The 19,419-nt window shown below is 43.0% G+C and overlaps 3 protein-coding genes across 3 annotated transcripts; all 3 read left to right on the forward strand.

Annotated features, from left to right (window-relative positions):
• Positions 1 to 466: 466 nt before the first annotated feature.
• LOC119266579 (transcription factor bHLH168-like) lies at positions 467 to 2,624 on the forward strand. The gene is made up of 3 exons (XM_037547810.1): positions 467 to 631; positions 1,376 to 1,768; positions 2,559 to 2,624. The coding sequence occupies exons 1-3, from the start codon at positions 467 to 469 to the stop codon at positions 2,622 to 2,624; spliced, it is 624 nt and encodes a 207-aa protein (XP_037403707.1).
• A 7,824-nt stretch (positions 2,625 to 10,448) lies between these two features.
• On the forward strand, positions 10,449 to 12,964 carry LOC119266580 (transcription factor bHLH168-like). The gene is made up of 3 exons (XM_037547811.1): positions 10,449 to 10,694; positions 11,447 to 11,839; positions 12,779 to 12,964. Exons 1-3 carry the CDS (start codon positions 10,554 to 10,556, stop codon positions 12,842 to 12,844), a joined length of 600 nt encoding a protein of 199 aa, XP_037403708.1. The 5' UTR covers positions 10,449 to 10,553; the 3' UTR covers positions 12,845 to 12,964.
• A 2,084-nt stretch (positions 12,965 to 15,048) lies between these two features.
• On the forward strand, positions 15,049 to 17,234 carry LOC119266578 (transcription factor bHLH168-like). Its single transcript, XM_037547809.1, has 4 exons — positions 15,049 to 15,140; positions 15,223 to 15,378; positions 16,104 to 16,496; positions 17,128 to 17,234. The coding sequence occupies exons 1-4, from the start codon at positions 15,114 to 15,116 to the stop codon at positions 17,191 to 17,193; spliced, it is 642 nt and encodes a 213-aa protein (XP_037403706.1). The 5' UTR covers positions 15,049 to 15,113; the 3' UTR covers positions 17,194 to 17,234.
• The last annotated feature ends 2,185 nt before the right edge of the window (positions 17,235 to 19,419 follow it).

Below are 19,419 nucleotides of genomic sequence, written 5' to 3' on the forward strand. Positions count from 1 at the left end.
AACCAATGGATCCATGCATGCACACGCTGCTGTCACCTTTGTCACCCAAACACACGAGCTTTGCAATACGTTCGTACGCTGCTAGCTGCTAGCATAACAACAACAACGCAGCTGCAAAGCTCCGTTGAAATTTCTCCATCCCTCTCCAACCAATAGCATGTGTACGTACTGAAATCCACTACTATAGCCACAGATATATCTCGTATATATGTACACACATTTTTAGCACAATATATACCTGGCGTATTTCCCATACTCCCATAGGCCTAGCATACATCCTCAGATCCCCTTTGGGCCGGCCAGCCCTACCACGCACTCGTTCTTCCTCCTCCATCGCATCCTGCCTAGCTGCCGGCATGAGGCTAGCAGCTGCCTGCACTTCGGTATTTTCTTCCTCGTTACGTTTATAATTCGATCTAGAGTATTAAGACCGTGGCTGCTGATCGATATGTACCTGGTGAGCTAGATGGAGGTGAAGGCCAAGCCGGCGAATGGCGGAAAGAGGACCAGTGAGACCGGCGGCAGGCCGATACTGGTGGAGAAGGAGTTGGAGAAGAAGAGGAGGCAGCACATGAAGGAGCTCTGCGAGAAGCTCGCGTCCCTCATCCCAAAAGAACACTTCCCCCACGCTGTAAGAACTAAGAACTAATTAAGAATATGCTTCTCTCTTAACATGCTATTAGTCGCTCATTGCATATAACTGAACGGTGTGATAGCTAGCTAGTTGTTTCTCTCCAATTCTCCATGGTTATATCGTGCATCGTGCTCTCATCCTGCCCAGAATAAGATGAGTTTATATATTCGGAATATTTAAGTGGCGAATGGCAATTAAATATGTTTGTTGGACATTTATTTTTCAACAGTACATCGGCATGCCATGAGTTTATATATTCATATTATTGAAGCTCATGGCATGCCGAGGTACTGTTGAAATACAAGTGCAAAGTCCAAATACATTGTGGATTAAAGAAAATCCACAATTGGTTTTAAGCAAAGGTTTAAAATAGTGGGTTATGGCAAATAGCGGCAGAAGCGTTAGCGCGCTAAACTAGTGCTATAGCATGCTAAATTGCATTGTAGCACGCTAATTCATGCTAAGCGGCTTAGCATGATGCCCCTCTAAGGCTATAGCGCCAAGAAAGCGCGTTGTTTAACACTATGGTTTTTTACTCAACATATACTACAAATAATAAACATTGAAATTCCAAGGTTTGTTATGTGTAATTGGGTGCATCACCACAAATGAGTTGACTAAAATACAACTCTTCCATTATCTGGAAAAGGGAATGTCTATCAGCCAAGGAAATCATGCCATACAATAAAAAACTCACTCCCATAATGTGTTAATATTATTGTGCCTTTAATGCATATATAGGATACAATGACCCAGTTAGGAAGCCTGGATGTGGCGGCATCATACATCAAGAAACTCAAGGAGCGGGTCGATCAGCTACAACACAAGAAGACCTCTATACAAGCAGTGAGTACCTTACTGGGAGTTAGTGGCATCTCGACGCCCATTATCACCGCTACCATGAGTGGCGGCGTAGGATCACCAGAAGGAGGAAAAAAATTGGAGGCATCGCCACTAGTAGTGGAGGTGCGGGAACCCGGCGATGCCAGCATGGAGGTGAGATTGATATGCAGCATAGGGAAGCCTATCAAGCTCCATGAGGTGATCACCATTCTTGAGGAAGAAGGGGCCGTCATCATCAACGCTAATCACTATGTTGCTGCCGACAGAATATTCTACACTATACACTCCTGGGTACGTACATACGTTGCAAAACATAATGCGCATGCAAGTCCTAGGATTAAGGTTTCGACCAATAATTAATAATACCAATAAAATATAGTTTATGCGCCATGAAATTGTATCATTAAAAACATTATTTTTGGAAAAAATTCCTTTTTGGAACCTACTCCATCCGTTTCTAAACATAAGGGATTACATGCCGGGTCAAAGAAAAAATAGGGACTACATACGGATGTATATAGATGCATTTCAAAGTGTAGATTCACTCAATTTGCGCCGTATGTACTCTATATTGGAATCCCTAAAAAGTCTTATATTTAGGAACGGAGGCAGTAACATTAAACTGAATTAACCACACACACACACACACACACACACACACACAAGTAAAAGGCAGAAAAGAAAATATAAGTGTCCCTGTGCGTATGTGAAACTGTGGAACTGTACATTCCTCTCCAATCATTGTCTTAGGCTATAGAACGATGCAAAGCAACAAAAGATGGGGGAAAGCTAAGCCCGCAAGTTTGGAAACAACCTTGGATTTTTTTTTTCTTTTCGAGGGGAACAATCTTGGATGTACACAACGTGACATACACGTCTTAATTGATTTCCTTCTTTCCCTTTTTTTTGTCCTTCTCTTGTGGCCAGAATGGATGTGCTAAATTTAATTAGACGCAGCTGCAAAAGTTTGCATTCTGTGATGGAGGATTGGTTTCCATCTAAATATCAGATTATAAAGTTATCTAATTTGCATCAAATTAAGTTAACTAATTTCATAAATTTCTCTCTTGTTATTTTGCAGGCCTTCAGCACTAGAATTGGCATAGATGTTTCAAGAATTTCTGAACGACTGGGAGCATTGGTATGATTGTAAGTCGATCTGTGTAAAAAGAAAAAAAACTCTTAGCTGTATAAATAAACATCCCACAAATGGTACATGATGTATGTTCATTTACTGACTGAGATGGTAACACCTTAACTAGCTAGTAAAGGTGTTGAAGTCACAACATGATCAATGTATGACAAAATACGTTGATCAATCTTCGATCTATAATCACCCTCTATAATTTATATTAACAAGTTTTGGGCTATAATAGCTTGTTATACATGTTAAAATATAGAATTTTAAATGTGGTGTACGTATACTTTGGCTAACAACAACAACTGGAGTGCATGTACCCTCTCCAACCAATAGCATCCGTGTTAGTACATCACTGGAGAACTTTTTGGAAAAACAAAATTTTGGAATTCAATCATGTATTGCTCGATATCTAGATTATGGTAAATGTTTGGCTGTGTAATTGCATGGTGGAGATGCCCGGACCAAAACAGCAGCCTGAATTAACAATAACTATTTAACTAAACAGCCGCAATTTCGCCATGACATATAAATATTAGTTCCTTAGTTAGCTAGTGGGTTCCAGCCAGATTAAAGAAACTAGACCTCACGGATGCATGAGGCCTTTTTCAGACTACATATAATTTGCACTTGCACGTTGAGAACAAATTAATTGGGGAAATGAACAAATACCTTCAACGTCAGGACTTTGGCCTGACATTAACAGTTAGGTTAATAATTCTTTGACAAAAAGGAAATTCTAGTTTCTAAACTAATGAAACTTTGTGCGAAACAGAAGACAGTATATGAATCGTCCCTAACAAGTGAATATATACCACACATTGACTCAACAAATATATTAATGTCTTTGTTCCAAATGAAATAGAAAAGTGGTGGATGAAAGGGAGAGCTAGGCCGAGCCGATGTTACATGCATCTAAATGTGCCGAATATTGATGTGATGCTATTTGGGCCCATGCTCCACTTTGCTTTCTTCCTCGTCACAAGAGGGTGATTGGGCGTGGCCGAAAAGTCACCAGCAAAGAATCAATGTCCATTTGTACATATTTTATTTGGCGCGTGGAAGTGACTGATGTATTTTGCTTTCACATCAGTAATTCGTTTTGGTTGTGACTGTTTCTCACAACAAGCTCTGTAAAAGGTGAAATATAAATTTATGCAACATAACATGTGGATCAGCCCCCATATAGATTTAAATGGAGAAATATTGCACTTGGATAACAATGTTAACTTTTACAGTGTCGAATTTGACATGAATTTTTTAAAAGGAGGTAAAGCCCCAGCGTCTACATCACTGTGATGCACACAGGCGTGATATCCTGACCAAAAGATCGTGAGAGTACGACTTTAAATTATGGTGTGTTTAGTTGATCTCCTCCGGGCGAGGTGGTGCCTGGGCGAGTGTAAACGCGACCAAAATGCCGCATGTGATTTCTTAATTTAATTGTTATTGTGTCACTCTTGCAATCTAATATGTCCGGCGAAACCATAAACACATTACTACATTTTCAGTAAACTAATTGCCTCAACTAATTATTGAATTAATTAATTAAGTAGTTGCCACTAGCAATACTGAAGTGCTTAAATTAGGTGAATTGATAACTCCTATACACGTCAGAGTCATGTATACATAACATGTAGAGTCTGAATGCAAGTAGACATACGTATTATTTTGCATGGCTAGTGGCGACCATAATTTTATAATCTGTCAACTCTCTGCTGAACGCACTAACATCGATCCAGCATGTGCGCTCTGTCTCATTATGAAACTATATCAGCATCGACAGCCTAGCAATGGAGATTCAAGGATCAAAGTGTGATTAAAATTTTCGCCGGCCGTGATCGTGTACGCGACTTGCGCCTTATCAACTAGCTAAATATTCTAGCTTTTCTTTTTGTCCTGGCTAGCTTACACCAAGCTACTTTTCAAAAAAAAAGATTAAAAAAGCACAGTTGTACTTCACGGTTAAGCATAACTTTGCATCCCGAAAAGTGAAAAGCACGAAATGTGTTTCTATTTTTCATTCCTTTTTTTTTCTGATTTTGATATTTTTTAAAGTTTGTCAAACAAATTAACCTGGGATCTAGTTTCAAAGATTTTGGCGCGAGAAATGCAACAGTGACCTTTGGAAGGGGTAACTAGTGATTTCAAAATAAGTTGGATACGGAGATTATGGCCAACACAATTTTTAGAAGAGAAGTGTGTGTGTGTGAAGTCCTGTTTCTAGCTTGGAATGTTTTCTACACAAAATTCCAAGTGGAATATAGGATATACATGGAAGAAGGAACAAGGGCATGTGAAGCATTAGGGCATGCAATGGAGTATCGGGTTTTAAATAGCCGGCTACAGCCTTGGGCGGCGAGCTGGAGCGGTGCCACGCGGCGGTCACACCGCGGCGACGGTCGAGGCGCACATCAGACTGTCGGCTTTTGCGAGTCCGTGTGGGGCCACACCGTCAGACCAACATGGCAGGCGTGCCCAGGCGCGCTCGGGCGCCCCCTTATCCGCCCCCATATTTGGGCTGGATATGAGGGATGCCGGTCAGCCCGGGCGTTTGAGGGCGCCGTCTGGGTCAAAAAATCGTGACCGAGCGGTCCACCAGGGCATATGAGACGGGTTTGAGAGGTCCAGTTGTAAATGCTCTTAAGGTCACAAATATTTTAACAAATATATTTGGCACATATGAGTGTTGGAAAAGTGATATGGATCCGAAACTACATGGAGCCGGAGCCTTTAAAAAAATGAAAACATTATCGTAGGACCTCAGTAAATTATAAAGATTGTACTTGTACTCATGGCCACAATTTTCTTGCTTATTCGTAGCCACAAATCTGTATTTTTGTAACCTATAAACCAACCCAATATTTGAAATGTTTTTACATATATATAAAAACTTCTATACGTATTTTTTAAACAAAACTTTTAGATACCCTATTTGTTTTTATTTAAATACCACACCAAGATACCCGGAAGCCAAATTGCCACTCCCATGATTACTTACATTCCTTGCAATTGTCCCATGTATTTTCCACACACACAAAAAAAGAAGAAATTGTCCGATGTATATATCTTCCGTCGCTGAAAACCCTGAATCATTGGTAGTAGGGACACAAAAACAAAAACGGAAAATAAATGCAGCCCACAGGGTAGGATCCAAATGCCTACCGGACCGCACTATGATAGGTAGACATGCTTTTGGTTTTGGAGCATTTCATGGGCCGCTGTAGATGGATATCACGTTGGTTGCTAGCGCTGTGTTCGTCCATGCACACATGTCGGCATGGCATGTGTCCGTCGTCCGTCTGTGCCATGCGTCGGACCACTAGCTAGCTAGCTTCCACAAGAGATAGATCCGGGTTTTGTTCTTATTTGGCGCCATGCATGCATGCATGCGTCGACCACGCATTTCTTGGGTGGGTGGTACATGGATCTGATAAGCCATTCAGTTTTTTTGCACATTCTTCATATTGGTGAAATGCACATCCACATTATTTGCATATGCCAGAAATAATAATGCTCGCATAGTGGTAGGGCTTGACGCGACGTGTGCACAGGGAGAGATAAGTTGTTTGTTTGTATACTTGTGTGAGAGATAGATGGGGAGAGACAAAGGGAAAGAGAATCTGTGTTTGTATATATGTGTGTGTGAGAGACAGAGAGTCTTTGTTTCTATACATGTGTGTGTGGCTTATTGCCACGCAAAAATGCAAGTTTAAACACATTACGGGTTGTGAGCTGTAAAAGTAACAAAATCAATCATTAAATACTGCTGAACAGTAATGTCACCATTTTCTGCTGAAATTGTTTTTTTATAGCTCACATCTTGTAATGTGTTTCAACTTAATATTTCGTATTGCAATAAGACATCACCCTTGTAAAATCTCATGTTTTTTCTAGATTTTTCAGAAACTTTTAAATATGATTTCCATGAAGTTTTCTTTGAATATTGTTTTCCATGTGATATTTGCCTAAATGCGATATATACATGAGCAACGGCAGCCTGTGAGCATCTACAGCCGGGCATCCTGTATTCGTCTCAAATGACCGGGCGGCCGTCCGGGCACGACAAACAACCAAACCAGACCTCTTAATTGGGTCTCAAACGCCCTGGTTGACCGGCATTGCTCATATCCATCTCAAATATTGGACGGATATGAGGCGACCCAGGCAAGCCGGGCGCGTCTGCCATGTCAGCCCGGCCCATCGTTGGTCCATTCCGACCCCACAAAAAAAACCATCCGACACAATCCCTAGCTCATTCCGCTCCGCGCCCCTCCCCGATGTTCCCATTTCCCCAATCCGACAAACCCCTAGTGCCGGTGAGCATTGTTCAGCACCGGCAAACACTCTGACGGCAGCTCCGGAGACCAGGAAGAGCTGGCGCTCCGTATCACGCTCGAGCGCTCGTGGGTCAATACGGGCGGCAGCTCTGGGTCTGTTGCGACGCCACCCGTCGCCAGTTGTAGCAGCGCTGATGCCAACGCCGGCCATTCCCGCCCCGCGCGTGGATGTTTGAGGCCTGACCGACCTGCTCCTCCCGCCCGACAACCTCCTCCATCTCCGACTGCTGCTCCGCGAGGGCAGCGCTGGGTTCTAGTGCCTGCTCCGCCGATGCCGTGGATACAGACTGCGGAGTCGAAGGCACGTGCCACCCGCCACGAGAGGTAGAGGGCAAGGGAGATGGCGGGCGGGTTCGACAGGTTCGTGCAGTCCGCCCGACGCCGCCAGGTGCCCAACGAGGATGACCATCTCTTCGAATGGGCGTGCCGCCGGTCACTGACTGAGGCGGAGACGAACGCCAAGCAGCTCCGTCTTGGCATTGAGAAATCCGAGCGGAAGGCGACGAAGGCAGCGCGAGAGGCGGCAAGGGTGGCCAAGCTCAAGCGCAAGCAAGACCGCGTCGTCCGACGCTTGCAAGGCTATATCGTTATCTCTGATTCCTCCTCCTTCGACGGGTCCGACGTGGACCCTCCTCCTGCCGCGGATTCCTACAGCTGTGCCAGCGACCAGAATGGCAAAGTGTCGGCGAGGAAGTAGTGAAGATCCGTGTCGAGGAATCTGAGGACGACGTCGTCAGATCCATGTCGGCCGGACCGCCACCGCCGTTCTTGCCTCGCAACGACGATGAGGACGGCATGTGCACAGCCACAGCCGATTCGATAGCGAGGAAGATTCGGTTCTGGGTCCGTGTTGGGCAGTGTCCGCCAGGCTTCTCCACGGAGATATACACGCATACGTCACTCACGCACACGTCATGCGTGATATCAAGGTCGACCGTTCTATCTACACACACAGAGAGAGACCTGGGTGGCACAATTCTGGCATCGCCAGAAGCAATCCAAGGTGGCTTCATGCATGCGTACGTCAGCCTTGCTCGAGTCACCGGCGTGACGCATGCATGCATGGGATTCGATGAAACATTTTCCGGCAGTTCGCTCGCTGCCATCCATTCACTGAGTTAATTAATGCGGTGCCACGGACGATTAGTACGAGCAGCGGCTGGAGGTGACGCTCCGTCCTCCACGTCCACGGCCCGGTGGCGCCACCAGACAAGTTCCTCCGCATGAAGCCAGAACCCCCTATCCTCCGCGCTCACCCCAGCGCAATAGCGGTGTCTAAATCAGATGCCGCGTGAAGGAAGAGCCCCCCTCGCCGCACTAGCGCGTCGAAGAGCAGCAGCTCTCTCCGCTGCCCGGCCGCGTCAAGGAGTTGCATCGCTCTGCCGCCACGCCGCGTCAAGGAGGAGTGACAATTAATCGATGCGAAGGCGCGTGGTCGCATTCACCACTACCGCGGTAGTGGCAGCAACTGATCATCCCGGCGTGCCCTAATGGCGCAGGAATACGCCGACAGGGAGCGGCGCCCGCGGGGCAGGCGTGTCGAAGGCGCACGGGACGGGCTTCACGGACTCCGACGTTCCGCCGCCACACATCGCGGCGCTCCTAGGCTTGGGTTACGGCTGGGCCCTGGACTGCTCCATGACGACGGCAGAGCCGAGCAAGCGCCGTCTGCGATGCCTCGATAAGGAGATGGCCAAGTACGGCGAAGAGTGATCTCTCAGAGAGATCGTCGCCGCATACGCAACCTCCTCCAAGGCCGCCACCCGCTCCACCCCACGTCATCGGTTGCCACGCCCATACTACACATGACGTAGGATGAAGCCAAGTGGATCATCCGCGAGCGTCAGGCGTCTGCCGGGAAGCCCTGCCAAGACGTCACGGCCTTCCGCTGCCCAAAGCCCGATGATGATGACGACAGTGGCTTCGCAGCAACAATTACAGGGGAGCCGCCAGTCAGCCCGGCATGCCTTCCAGGTCACCGTGAAGTATAGGGTAGTGTAGGATTAGTTTTTTTTAAGGTTTTTAGTTCACCGGACCAAATATCTTCATGTTTTATCTAAACAATATCTAAGTGTAAATGAATATCATCTGGTTTGTTTGATTATGCATTAAAATTTGTCATTTCAGTTGAATTTCACTTGAAATGTAACATGACATATGTGGCAAGTTTTGGATGGCCACCTCCTGCATCCGTGTCGGTGAACTGGTCCCCACCTGTCCGCGGATGGATACCGGAGCCAATTTGCATGTCAGCGTTGGAGATTCCCTAAAGTGACATAGCTGGGCTATAAGAGATGCCACATTAGATTTTTGTTTTCTAGTTGAAGGAGAAAGATGATAAACGGGCTGTAGAATTACAATCGGCTGTAGTATATGCTCCAACACATTTTGTGAGAGAAAAGGATGGGTCGCATATTAACAATATACTAGTACGACTAACTATTGTACAAGTGACTATTAGTTGGGCTATATTTGACGTGACAACTTCATATAACAAGTTGTTGGCCCGGAAATATGCTACTCCCTCCATTCCACAATGTAGTGCTTCCTCTATCCCCGTGCTTCAACTTTGACTGTAAATTTAACTACCAAGACCGATTGTGGCGGGAGCAAAAATTATATCAGTGAATTCGTATTCGAAAGAAGTTTTCAATTATATATTTTTTTCTCCCGCCGCAGTTGGTCTTATTGATTAGATTTATGGTCAAAGTTGAACCTCGGGAAGCATGGGCGCACTATATTTTGGAATGGAGGGAGTATTAGAGCAACCCCGACAGGTCCCAAAAAACATCCCGTAAAAAACTTCATATAACTAGTTGTTGGCGCTGGTCCTTAGGGGCACGTGCACAAAGACTTCCCGATTGTCATCGACAAGGTCAGGCCGGCTACAATATGGGAGAGACAATAGTCGTTCGGTGGTCCATGAACCTCGATGTAATTTTTATTATGCTTGAGGTGATTTGTACTTCCGGGCAATCTTTATCATAGATCTGACATTTTGGCAAAAAAAAAGGTTTATTGTGCCTAGGTGGTACATATGGCTGAAGGCCCACTCCCACTTGCACCCAATCATGCATGCTATGCTAGTTGTATATATCGCCCACGGCCGGGAGTTATGCGCTGGATCCTACGTGTTTAACCAATGGATCCATGCACACGCTGCTGTCACCTTTGTCACCGGAACACACGGAGCTTTGCAATACGTTCGTACGCTGCTGCTAGCATATAACAACAACACGCAGCTGCAAAGCTCCGTTGAAATTTCTCCATCCCACTCCAACCAATAGCATGTGTACGTACTGAAATCCACTACTGTAGCCACACATATACCTCGTATATCTGTACACACATTTTGAACACAATATATAGCTGGCATTTTTTCTATACACCCATTGGCCTAGCATATATCCTCAGATCCGGCCAGCCCTTACCACGCACTCCTTTTTCCTCCTCCATCGCATCCTACCTACCTAGCTAGAGCTGCCGCCATGAACCTAGCATCTGCCTGCACCTCGGTATCTTCTTCTCCATTACAATTAAATTTCGTTCTAGAGCATTAAGACCGTGGCTGCAGATCGATCTCTCCCTGCTAAGCTAGATGGACATGAAGGCCAGGGGGGCCGGCGGCACGGCGTCACCGATGGAGAAGAAGAGGTCGGAGAGGGAGAGGAGGCAGCGCATGAAGGCGCTCTGCGAGAAGCTCGCGTCCCTCATCCCAAAAGAACACTTCCCCCACGCTGTAATGAAAAAACACACTTGTCTTCACATGCTAGCTTGTTCCCTTTTTTCTTATATAGTTGATTGATAGCTAGTTAGTTGTTTCTCTCCAGTTCTCCATGTTTATGTCATGATCTCATCGTGTCCAGAAACTAATGAGTTTATATATTGTGAATATTTAAGTGGAGAATGTAAATTAAGAATGTTTGTTGGGTAATTTTACATTATGGGACGGACGGAGAGCTATGTTTGGAGCTCATGCCATGTCGAGGTACGGTTGGAAAACAAATGCAAAGTCCAAACACATTGTTTTTTTTAAGAAGGATTACCCCGTCCTCTGCATCAATTGATTCACACAGCCATATTATTAAGCAAAGAGTACAAACACACTGTCGATTAAAGGATATCCAAAATTTGTTTTACGCAAGTTTTAAATAGTGGATTGTGGCAAATAGCGGAAGAAGCATTAGCGCGCTAACTAGTGCTATACCGCGTTAATTGGTGCTAATCGACTTAGCATGATGCCCCTCTAAACGCTATAGCGCCGAGATAGCACGATGTTTGAAAGTATGGGTTTACACAAGATGCTATGAATAATATAGTTTCAAATCCAAAAGGTTTGCTATTTGTAATCACATGCATCACCACAAATAAACTGGGAAAAAATACAACTCGTCCATTATCAAGACTATCAGCCAAGGAAATCATGTCATCAAATAAGAAAATATCACTTCATAATATATTTCTATTATTGTTCCTTTAATGCATATATAGGATACATTGAGCCAGCTAGGCAGCCTGGATGTGGCGGCATCATACATCAAGAAGCTCAAGGAACGGGTCGATGATCTACAACACAAGAAGGCCTCTGCACAAGCCATGGCTACCTTACTGGGAGTTAGTGGCATCTCGACGCCCACTATCACTGCTACCACGAGCAGCGGTGCAGGGTCACCAGAAGGAGGAAAAAAATTGGAGGCAGCACCACGGGTAGTGGAGGTGCGGCAATACGACGATGCAAGCATGGAGGTGAGGCTGATATGCAGCATGGAGAGGCCTATCAAGCTCCATGAGGTGATCACCATTCTTGAGGAAGAAGGGGCCGTCATCATTAACGCTAATCACTTTGTTGTTGTCGACAGAATATTCTACACTATACACTCCCGGGTACGTACATACTCCCTCCTTTTCGGTTTATAGGGCTTATCTTAAAATTTTAGTTTTTCCATTTTATAAGGTTCAATTTGCTTGTTCCCCATCACATGTTCAGACTTCTAGGTGCATTAAATCATTGCATGCAAGTATTAAGAGAAAACTGACCAATGCATGCACTTTATGCATGCATGCATTGCAATCAATGCATTCGTAGACATAATTTTTGAGAAAAATAAGAGCATTAATTGGGTGCTTTTGCAAACTACAAAACATATTCCACCACTCATCATCTACCTTGATTGATGAGATTTTTGAATTGAGCCTTATAAACCGGAAAGGAGGGAGTACATACACTGCAAAACGTAATGCGCACATGACTCCTAGGATTACGGTTTCGACCAATAATTAATTATACCAATAAAATATAGTTTATGTGGCATGAAAATTGTATCATTAAAAGCATTATTTGCTGATTGAAATGATTTTTGTGTCAATATTATTTTTCCATTTTGGAACCTTAGTTCGATAGCCTTATAAAAAATATGTGTTCATACTCATCTGACGGGTAATGTTAGTTTCTAAGGTAACATTAAACTGAAATAGCAACATATACACAAGTAGAAGGCACAGAAGAAAATATAAGAGTGTCCCTGTGCGTATGTGAAACTGTGGAGCTATAGATTCATGTCCAATCATTTTCTTAGGCTGTAGAACGATAGAAAGAAACGAAAGAAGGGGGGAAGCTGGCCTAGAAGTTCAATTGATTTCCATCTTTGTTTGCCTCTGTCTTGTGGCCAGAATGTATGAGCTAAATTCAATTAGATGAGGCTTCCAAAAGAATTGCATATTGTGATGGGGGATTTTCTATCTAAATAACATATTATAAAGTTATCTACATTGCATCAAATTTAGTTAACTAATTTCATAAATTTCTCTCTTGTTATTGTGCAGGCCTTCAGCACCAGAATTGGCATAGACGTTTCAAGAATTTCCGAACGAATGGGGGCATTGGTGTGATAGTAAGTCGATTTGTGTTAAAAAAAACACTTAACTGTATAAATAAACATCCCACGAATGGTACATGATGTCTGCTCCTTAACGACTATGATTAGGGATGAAAACACCTTAGCCTTGAACTCACAACATGATCAATGTATGGAAAAAAAAAGTTGATCAACCTTCGATCTATTATCACCCTCTATAATTTATAGTAACACGTTTTGAGCTACCATACTTTGTCCATTGATATTTCTCGATCGTTGCATGCAGCCTCTCCAACCAATAGCATCTGTGTTAGTACATCGCTGGAGAACTTTTTTGGAAAATAAATATTTGGAGTGCACTCCATGTACTAATTGCTCGATATCTAAATTATGGTAAATGTTTGGTTGTGTAATTGCATGGTGGAGATGCATGAACAAATCCATGGCCATGAGTTGTGCAATATGTATCCCGATTATCGACCGCGCAACTGGGACCAAAAGAGCAGTATGACTTAACAATAATTATTTAACTAAACAGCCGCAATTTCACCACCACATATAAATATTAATTCCTTAGTTAGCTAGTGGTTCTGGCCAGATTAAAGAAATTCAACCTCGTGGACGCACAAGGCCTTTTTCAGACTACATATATATTGCACTCGCACGTCGAGAACAAATTTATTGGCGAAAGGAACAAATAGCTTCGACATCAAGACTTTGGCCTGACATTGACAGTCAAGTTAATAATTCCTTGACAAAAAGTATATTCTGGTTTCCAAACTATTTAAGTCGACCGGCGTCCCCCAACCCTAGCCACATTCACCTCTGCCCTCTCCGTGCCGCCAGCCCGATCCCATCCACCACCTCTCTCTCCCTTGTCCATCGCTCTTCCCACGCCCTTTGGCTTGGCCATGGTTCGGCAAAACAAGACTACCTATGCTATGCTCACGTCAAAGCGTTGGTTCCACTACTGTAGCCGGCCACATATATACGTTGTTTTTATAATAAACTATTGGTGCTGCCGGATCCAATTATTTCTTCAGCATGTATTAAATTATTTCAAAAAATTATTATTTTGGCTTGTACTATTTTGTGTACACGGATCACATAATAACTCGGCATAAGACCTCGCCGCTACACATGCCGACTTCATCTCTGCACGGACTCGGGCCTCGCTGCACCAATCTTATCAAATTGTAACCCCGCCATTCAGACCTCCTCGTTCCACCCACTTCGAATGTATCTCTCCCGGTGATGTATGCACCATGGTGATGAACATGTTCTAGCGCAAAATTTTCATTCAAATTGCAGTACCAATTTTGCGTGAGGTATCACGCTCTCGTAAAAAGATTTTACAGAATCTGCTAGAGAACGCTTGGCTCTGGTACATGGTCCATGGTCCAGAACTTGGCGTAAATGCACTTATTTGGCATGCATCTGTCTTGCTCTGGGTCCACAACTTGGTCTGGGGCGTGGCCAAGGTACGGCCACCCGTAAAACGTGTGTGAGTTTTGTTTACTATAGTAGCGTAAAAAAAAAAATTGTACAGTAGCTATTCCGCGGCCAGGAGAGTAAACACAGTAGCATAAAAAAAATGTTATTTGGCAGAATTTTCTTCTATGAGAAGGCCTTCGGGCTAGCTTTATTAACCTTATTAAATCGGGTTTAAATCGTCCGTTATTAAAAATATAAAGATAAAACTAGAAGGTGCGTTCAACCACCAGGACGGTGGATCAACACGGCTCCCCGTTGGGGTATCTAACTGTTCAGCAGGCTAAAGTAGAGAGCTAATGGCGGCTTAAGAAATCACAATGGGGGTGTGCCGCGCAAAGAGAGCCCATGCCCTCTACGATCGACTTTTTACAACATAAAAAGTTTTTTAGCATTGTTCTAAGAGAATATCCCCCTCTTCAACACATCACTGCGTTAGAGCTCTTTTTTTTCCCACTTGCACTGAATCATGCATGCATGCATGCTAGGACGTGTGTTTAACCAATGGATCCAATGCATGGACGCGCTGCTAACACCTTTGTCACCGAAACACACGGAGCTTTGCAATACGTTCGTACGCTGCTAGCATAACAACAACACAGCTGCAAATGCAAGCTCCGTTGAAATTTCTTCACTGATCCACTACTGTAGCCACACATATACCTCACCTTTTTTAATACAATATATACCTGGCATATTTCCCATGCTCCCATAGGCGTAGCATTTATCATCAGGTCCCTTCCGGCCGGCCACGCCACACAGGCACTCGTTCTTCTTCCTCCATCTCATCCTGCCTAGCCAGAGCTGCCGCCATGAAGCTCGTAGCTGCCTGCACCTCGGTATTTTCTTCTCCATTATGTTAAATTACAATCTAGAGTATTAAGACCGCGGCTGCTGATTCGTCTCTCCCTGCTAAGGTAGATGGAGGTGAAGGCAAAGCCGGCGAGGACCAGCGCGAGGGGCGGCACGGCGGTACCGGTGGAGAAGAAGGAGTTGGAGAGGGAGAGGAGGCAGCGCATGAAGGCGCTCTGTGAGAAGCTCGCGTCCTGCATCCCAAAAGAATACTTCCCCCACTCTGTAATTAAGAACACACTTCTCTTCACATGCTATTTTTTTCTCATTACATATAACTGAACAGTGTGATAGCTAGCTTGTTCTTTTGTATATATATAGTTGATAGCTAGCTTGTTGTTTCTCTCCAATTATCCATGTTTATATCATGATCTCATCCTGTCCAGGAAGTAATGAGTTTATTTTCACTTTAAGTAGTAGTATTTTTGGAGTTCATTGCTTGTCGAGGTACGAGAACAAGTGCAAAGTAAAAACACACTGTGGATTGAAGGAAATCAACAATTTGTTTTACGCTAAGTTTTAAATAGTGGGTTATGGCAACTAGTGGCAGAAGCGTCGGCGCGCTGAACTAGTGCTATAACGGGTGCTGCGCTATAGCACGCTAATCGACTTAGCATGATGCCCCTCTAAAAGCTATAGCGCCGAGACAGCATGCTGTTTGAAACTATGGGTTTACGAGATGCTATGAATAATACAGTTTCAAATCCAAAAGGTTTGTTATGTGTAATCACATGCATCATCATAAAAAAAATTGAAAAAGAAGGCTTGCCCCCGGCCTCTGCATCTGAGCGATGCATCACCATAAATAGACTGGAAAAAAATACAACTCGCCCATTGTCAAAGAAAAGGGATGGCCATCAGCCAACGAAATCATGTCATCAAATAAAAAAAAAGGTTATATTCACTTCATAATGCATTCATATTATTCTTCCTTTAAAATGCATATATAGGATACAATGACCCAGCTAGGCAACCTGGATGTGGCGGCATCATACATCAAGAAGCTCAAGGAACGGGTCGATGAGCTACAACAGAAGAAGACCTCTCCAGAAGCCATCTCTACCTTACTAGGAGTTAGTGGCATCTCGATGCACACTATCACCGCTACCACGAGCAGCGGTGCGGGGTCACCAGAAGGAGGGGGAAAAATTGAGGCATCACCACCGGTAGTGGAGGTGCGGCAATCTGACGATGCAAGTATGGAGGTGAGGCTGATATGCAGCATGGAGAGGCCAATCAAGCTTCATGAGGTGATCACCATCCTTGAGGAAGAAGGGGCCGTCATCATCAACGCTAATCACTATGTTGCTGCCCACGTAATATTCTACACTATACACTCCCGGGTACGTGCATATGTTGCAATACGTAGTGCACAAACAAGTCCTAGGATTCAGGTTTCGACCAATAATTAATTATGCCAATAAAATATAGTTTATGTGGCATGAAAATTGTATCATTAAAAGCATCATTTTCTGAATGAAATGATTTTGTGTCAAAATATTATTTTGGAACCTTGGATCGATAGCCTTATAAAAAATACGTGTTCATACTTATCTGATGGGTAATCTTAGTTTCTAATGTACCATTGAACTGAATTAACAACATATATAGAAGTAAAAGGCACAAAAGAATATATAAGAATGTCCCTGTATGTATGTGAAACTGCAGAACTAGTATAGATTCCTCACCAATCATTTTATTAGACTATAGAACCATAGAAATAAACAAAAGAAGGGGTAAAGCTAGCCCAGAAGTTTGAAAACAACCTTAACTTATATACACAACGTGGCATACACGTCTTAATTGATTTCCTTCTTCTTTTTTTGTCCCCCTCGTGGGGCCAGAATATATGTGGAAAAATTGCATTGTGTGATGGAGGATTGGTTTCCATCTAAATATCAAATTATAAATTTATCTAATTTACATCCAATTAAGTTAACTAATTTCAAAAATTTATCTCTTGTTATTGTGCAGGCCTTCAGCACTAGAATTGGCATAGATGTTTCGAGAATTTCGGAACGACTGGGAGCATTGGTATGATAGTAAGTTGATTTGTGTAAAAAAAAAACTCACTTAACTGTATAAATAAATATCCCACAAATGGTACATGATGTCTGTTCATTAACTGACTACAATTACGGAAGAAAACACCTTAACTAGCTAGTAAAGGTGTTGAACTCACAGCATGCTCAATGTATGAAAAAAATGTTGATAAATCTTTGATCTATAATCACCCTCTATAATTTATATTAACAATTTTTGGGTTACCATAGCTTGTTGTACATGTTAAAATATAGAATTTTAAATGTGGTGTAACTATACTAACACAACAACGCAACAAGCTCAATTTATATTTCTCGGTGTATGCACAATGCACCCTCTCCAACCAGTAGGATCTGTGTAAGTACTCAGTACATCGCTGGAGAACTTTTTTGGAAAGTAATTTTTGGAGTGCATTCCATGTACTAATTGCTCGATATCTAGATTATGGTAAATATTGCTTCTGTAATTGCATGATGGAGATACCTGTACAAATCCGTGAGTTGTGCAACATGTATGCTGGTTATGGGCCGCACGGCTGGGACCAAAAGACCAGTGTGACATAACAATAATTATTTAACTAAACAGCCGCAATTTTGCCATGACATATAAATATTAGTTCCTTAGTTAGCGAGTGGTTCCGGCCAGATTAAAGAAATTAGACCTCGTGGATGCATGAGGCCTTTCTCAGACTCGTATATTTTGCACTTGCACGTTGAGAACAAATTAATTGGGGAAAGGAACAAATACCTTCAACATCAATACTTTGGCCTGACATTGACAGATAGGTTAATAATTCTTTGACAAAAAGCAAATTCTAGTTTCTAAACTAATGAAACTTTGTACGAAACAGAAGACAATATATGTGGATGTCAGGGTGCGTATGGTAGAAAGATCGAGTAAAGTATGAATCGTGCCTAACAAATGAATATATATAACCTGCCAAAAAAGATGAATATATACTACGTATTGACTCAGCAAATATATTAATGTTTATGTTCCAACAGAAAAAGAGAAGTGATGGATGAAACATGAAAGGTAGAGCTAGGCCGATGTTAAATGCATGTAAACGTGCCGAATGAAGATGTGATGGCGTTTGGACCCATGCTCCACTTCGCTTTCTTCCTCGTCGCCAGAGGGTGATTGGGCTGGGCCGAAAAGTCACCGGGAAGGAATCAATCTACACGTCCATTTCTATGTATTTTATTTGGCACGTGGAAGTGACTGCCGTATTTATTTATTTTCATATCAGTACTCTTTTATTGGATTCTTTCCGATAGTGATTGTTTCTCACAACAATACTCTGCTAAATGTAAAAAAGAATAACTTTATGCAAAACAACATGTGGATCAGCCCCCTCATAGATTTAAATGGATAAATATTGCACTTGGATAACAATGTTAACTTTTACAAAGTGCCGAGTTTGGCATGAATTTTTTTAAAGGAGGTTCCCAGCCTCTCCATCGCTCTGATGCCCACAAACATGATATCCTGATCAAAAGATCATGGGATTACGACTTTAAACTATGGTGTGTTTAGTGGATCTCTCCCGGGCTGAGGTTATGAAATGCCACATGTGATTGCTTAATTTGACTGCTATTGTGTCACTCTCGTCATCTTAATTACATCGAACGAAACCATAAACGCATTACTACATCTTCAGTAAACTAATTGCCACAACTACATCTTCATTAAAATAATTGCCACTAGCTATGCTAAAGTGCTGAAATTAGGTGAATTGACAACTCCTACACACGTCACGGTCAGGTCTACATTACATATAGAGTGTGAACGCAAATATGTATAGTTTTGCATAGCTCGTGGCGACCAAAAGTCAAGACCATAATTTTAAACTCTCTGCTGAACGCGCTAGCATCAACCGTCAATATGTTGTTATGAAATCGGCAGCTTAGCAATGGAGATTGAGAGATCAAAGTGTGATTAAAATATTTGCCGGCCGTGATCGTGTACCAGTACTATACGCGCTTTGGGCCTTATCAAGTGGCTAACTATTCTATTTTTCTTTTTGTCCTGCCTAGCATACACCAAGCATAGAAAAGGCTTAATTCGACAGGACATGCATGCCATTTTAAGCTATTCCGTCGGTGATTAGAGTATCCCGTTTTAGTGTACTGGCCCAATAGTGATGTGACCAATTTTAGTTCCCTTGAAACTTGCTTTTCATATGTTAACTCCAATACCAGAAAGTTTTAAATGAGCATAGTA

The sequence above is a fragment of the Triticum dicoccoides genome, chromosome 3A, assembly GCF_002162155.2.
Source record: "Triticum dicoccoides isolate Atlit2015 ecotype Zavitan chromosome 3A, WEW_v2.0, whole genome shotgun sequence".
Classification (NCBI taxonomy): domain Eukaryota; kingdom Viridiplantae; phylum Streptophyta; class Magnoliopsida; order Poales; family Poaceae; genus Triticum; species Triticum dicoccoides.

What these genes read in the sequence shown, in the direction of transcription:
- LOC119266579 (XM_037547810.1), top strand. Translation starts at nt 467, where the DNA reads ATGGAGGTGAAGGCCAAGCCGGCGAATGGCGGAAAGAGGACCAGTGAG. An exon ending in AAGAACACTTCCCCCACGCT is followed by an intron (nt 632 to 1,375) that starts GTAAGAACTAAG and finishes ATGCATATATAG; the next exon opens with GATACAATGACCCAGTTAGG. An exon ending in TCTACACTATACACTCCTGG is followed by an intron (nt 1,769 to 2,558) that starts GTACGTACATAC and finishes GTTATTTTGCAG; the next exon opens with GCCTTCAGCACTAGAATTGG.
- LOC119266580 (XM_037547811.1), top strand. Translation starts at nt 10,554, where the DNA reads ATGGACATGAAGGCCAGGGGGGCCGGCGGCACGGCGTCACCGATGGAG. An exon ending in AAGAACACTTCCCCCACGCT is followed by an intron (nt 10,695 to 11,446) that starts GTAATGAAAAAA and finishes ATGCATATATAG; the next exon opens with GATACATTGAGCCAGCTAGG. An exon ending in TCTACACTATACACTCCCGG is followed by an intron (nt 11,840 to 12,778) that starts GTACGTACATAC and finishes GTTATTGTGCAG; the next exon opens with GCCTTCAGCACCAGAATTGG.
- LOC119266578 (XM_037547809.1), top strand. Translation starts at nt 15,114, where the DNA reads ATGAAGCTCGTAGCTGCCTGCACCTCG. An exon ending in AAGAATACTTCCCCCACTCT is followed by an intron (nt 15,379 to 16,103) that starts GTAATTAAGAAC and finishes ATGCATATATAG; the next exon opens with GATACAATGACCCAGCTAGG. An exon ending in TCTACACTATACACTCCCGG is followed by an intron (nt 16,497 to 17,127) that starts GTACGTGCATAT and finishes GTTATTGTGCAG; the next exon opens with GCCTTCAGCACTAGAATTGG.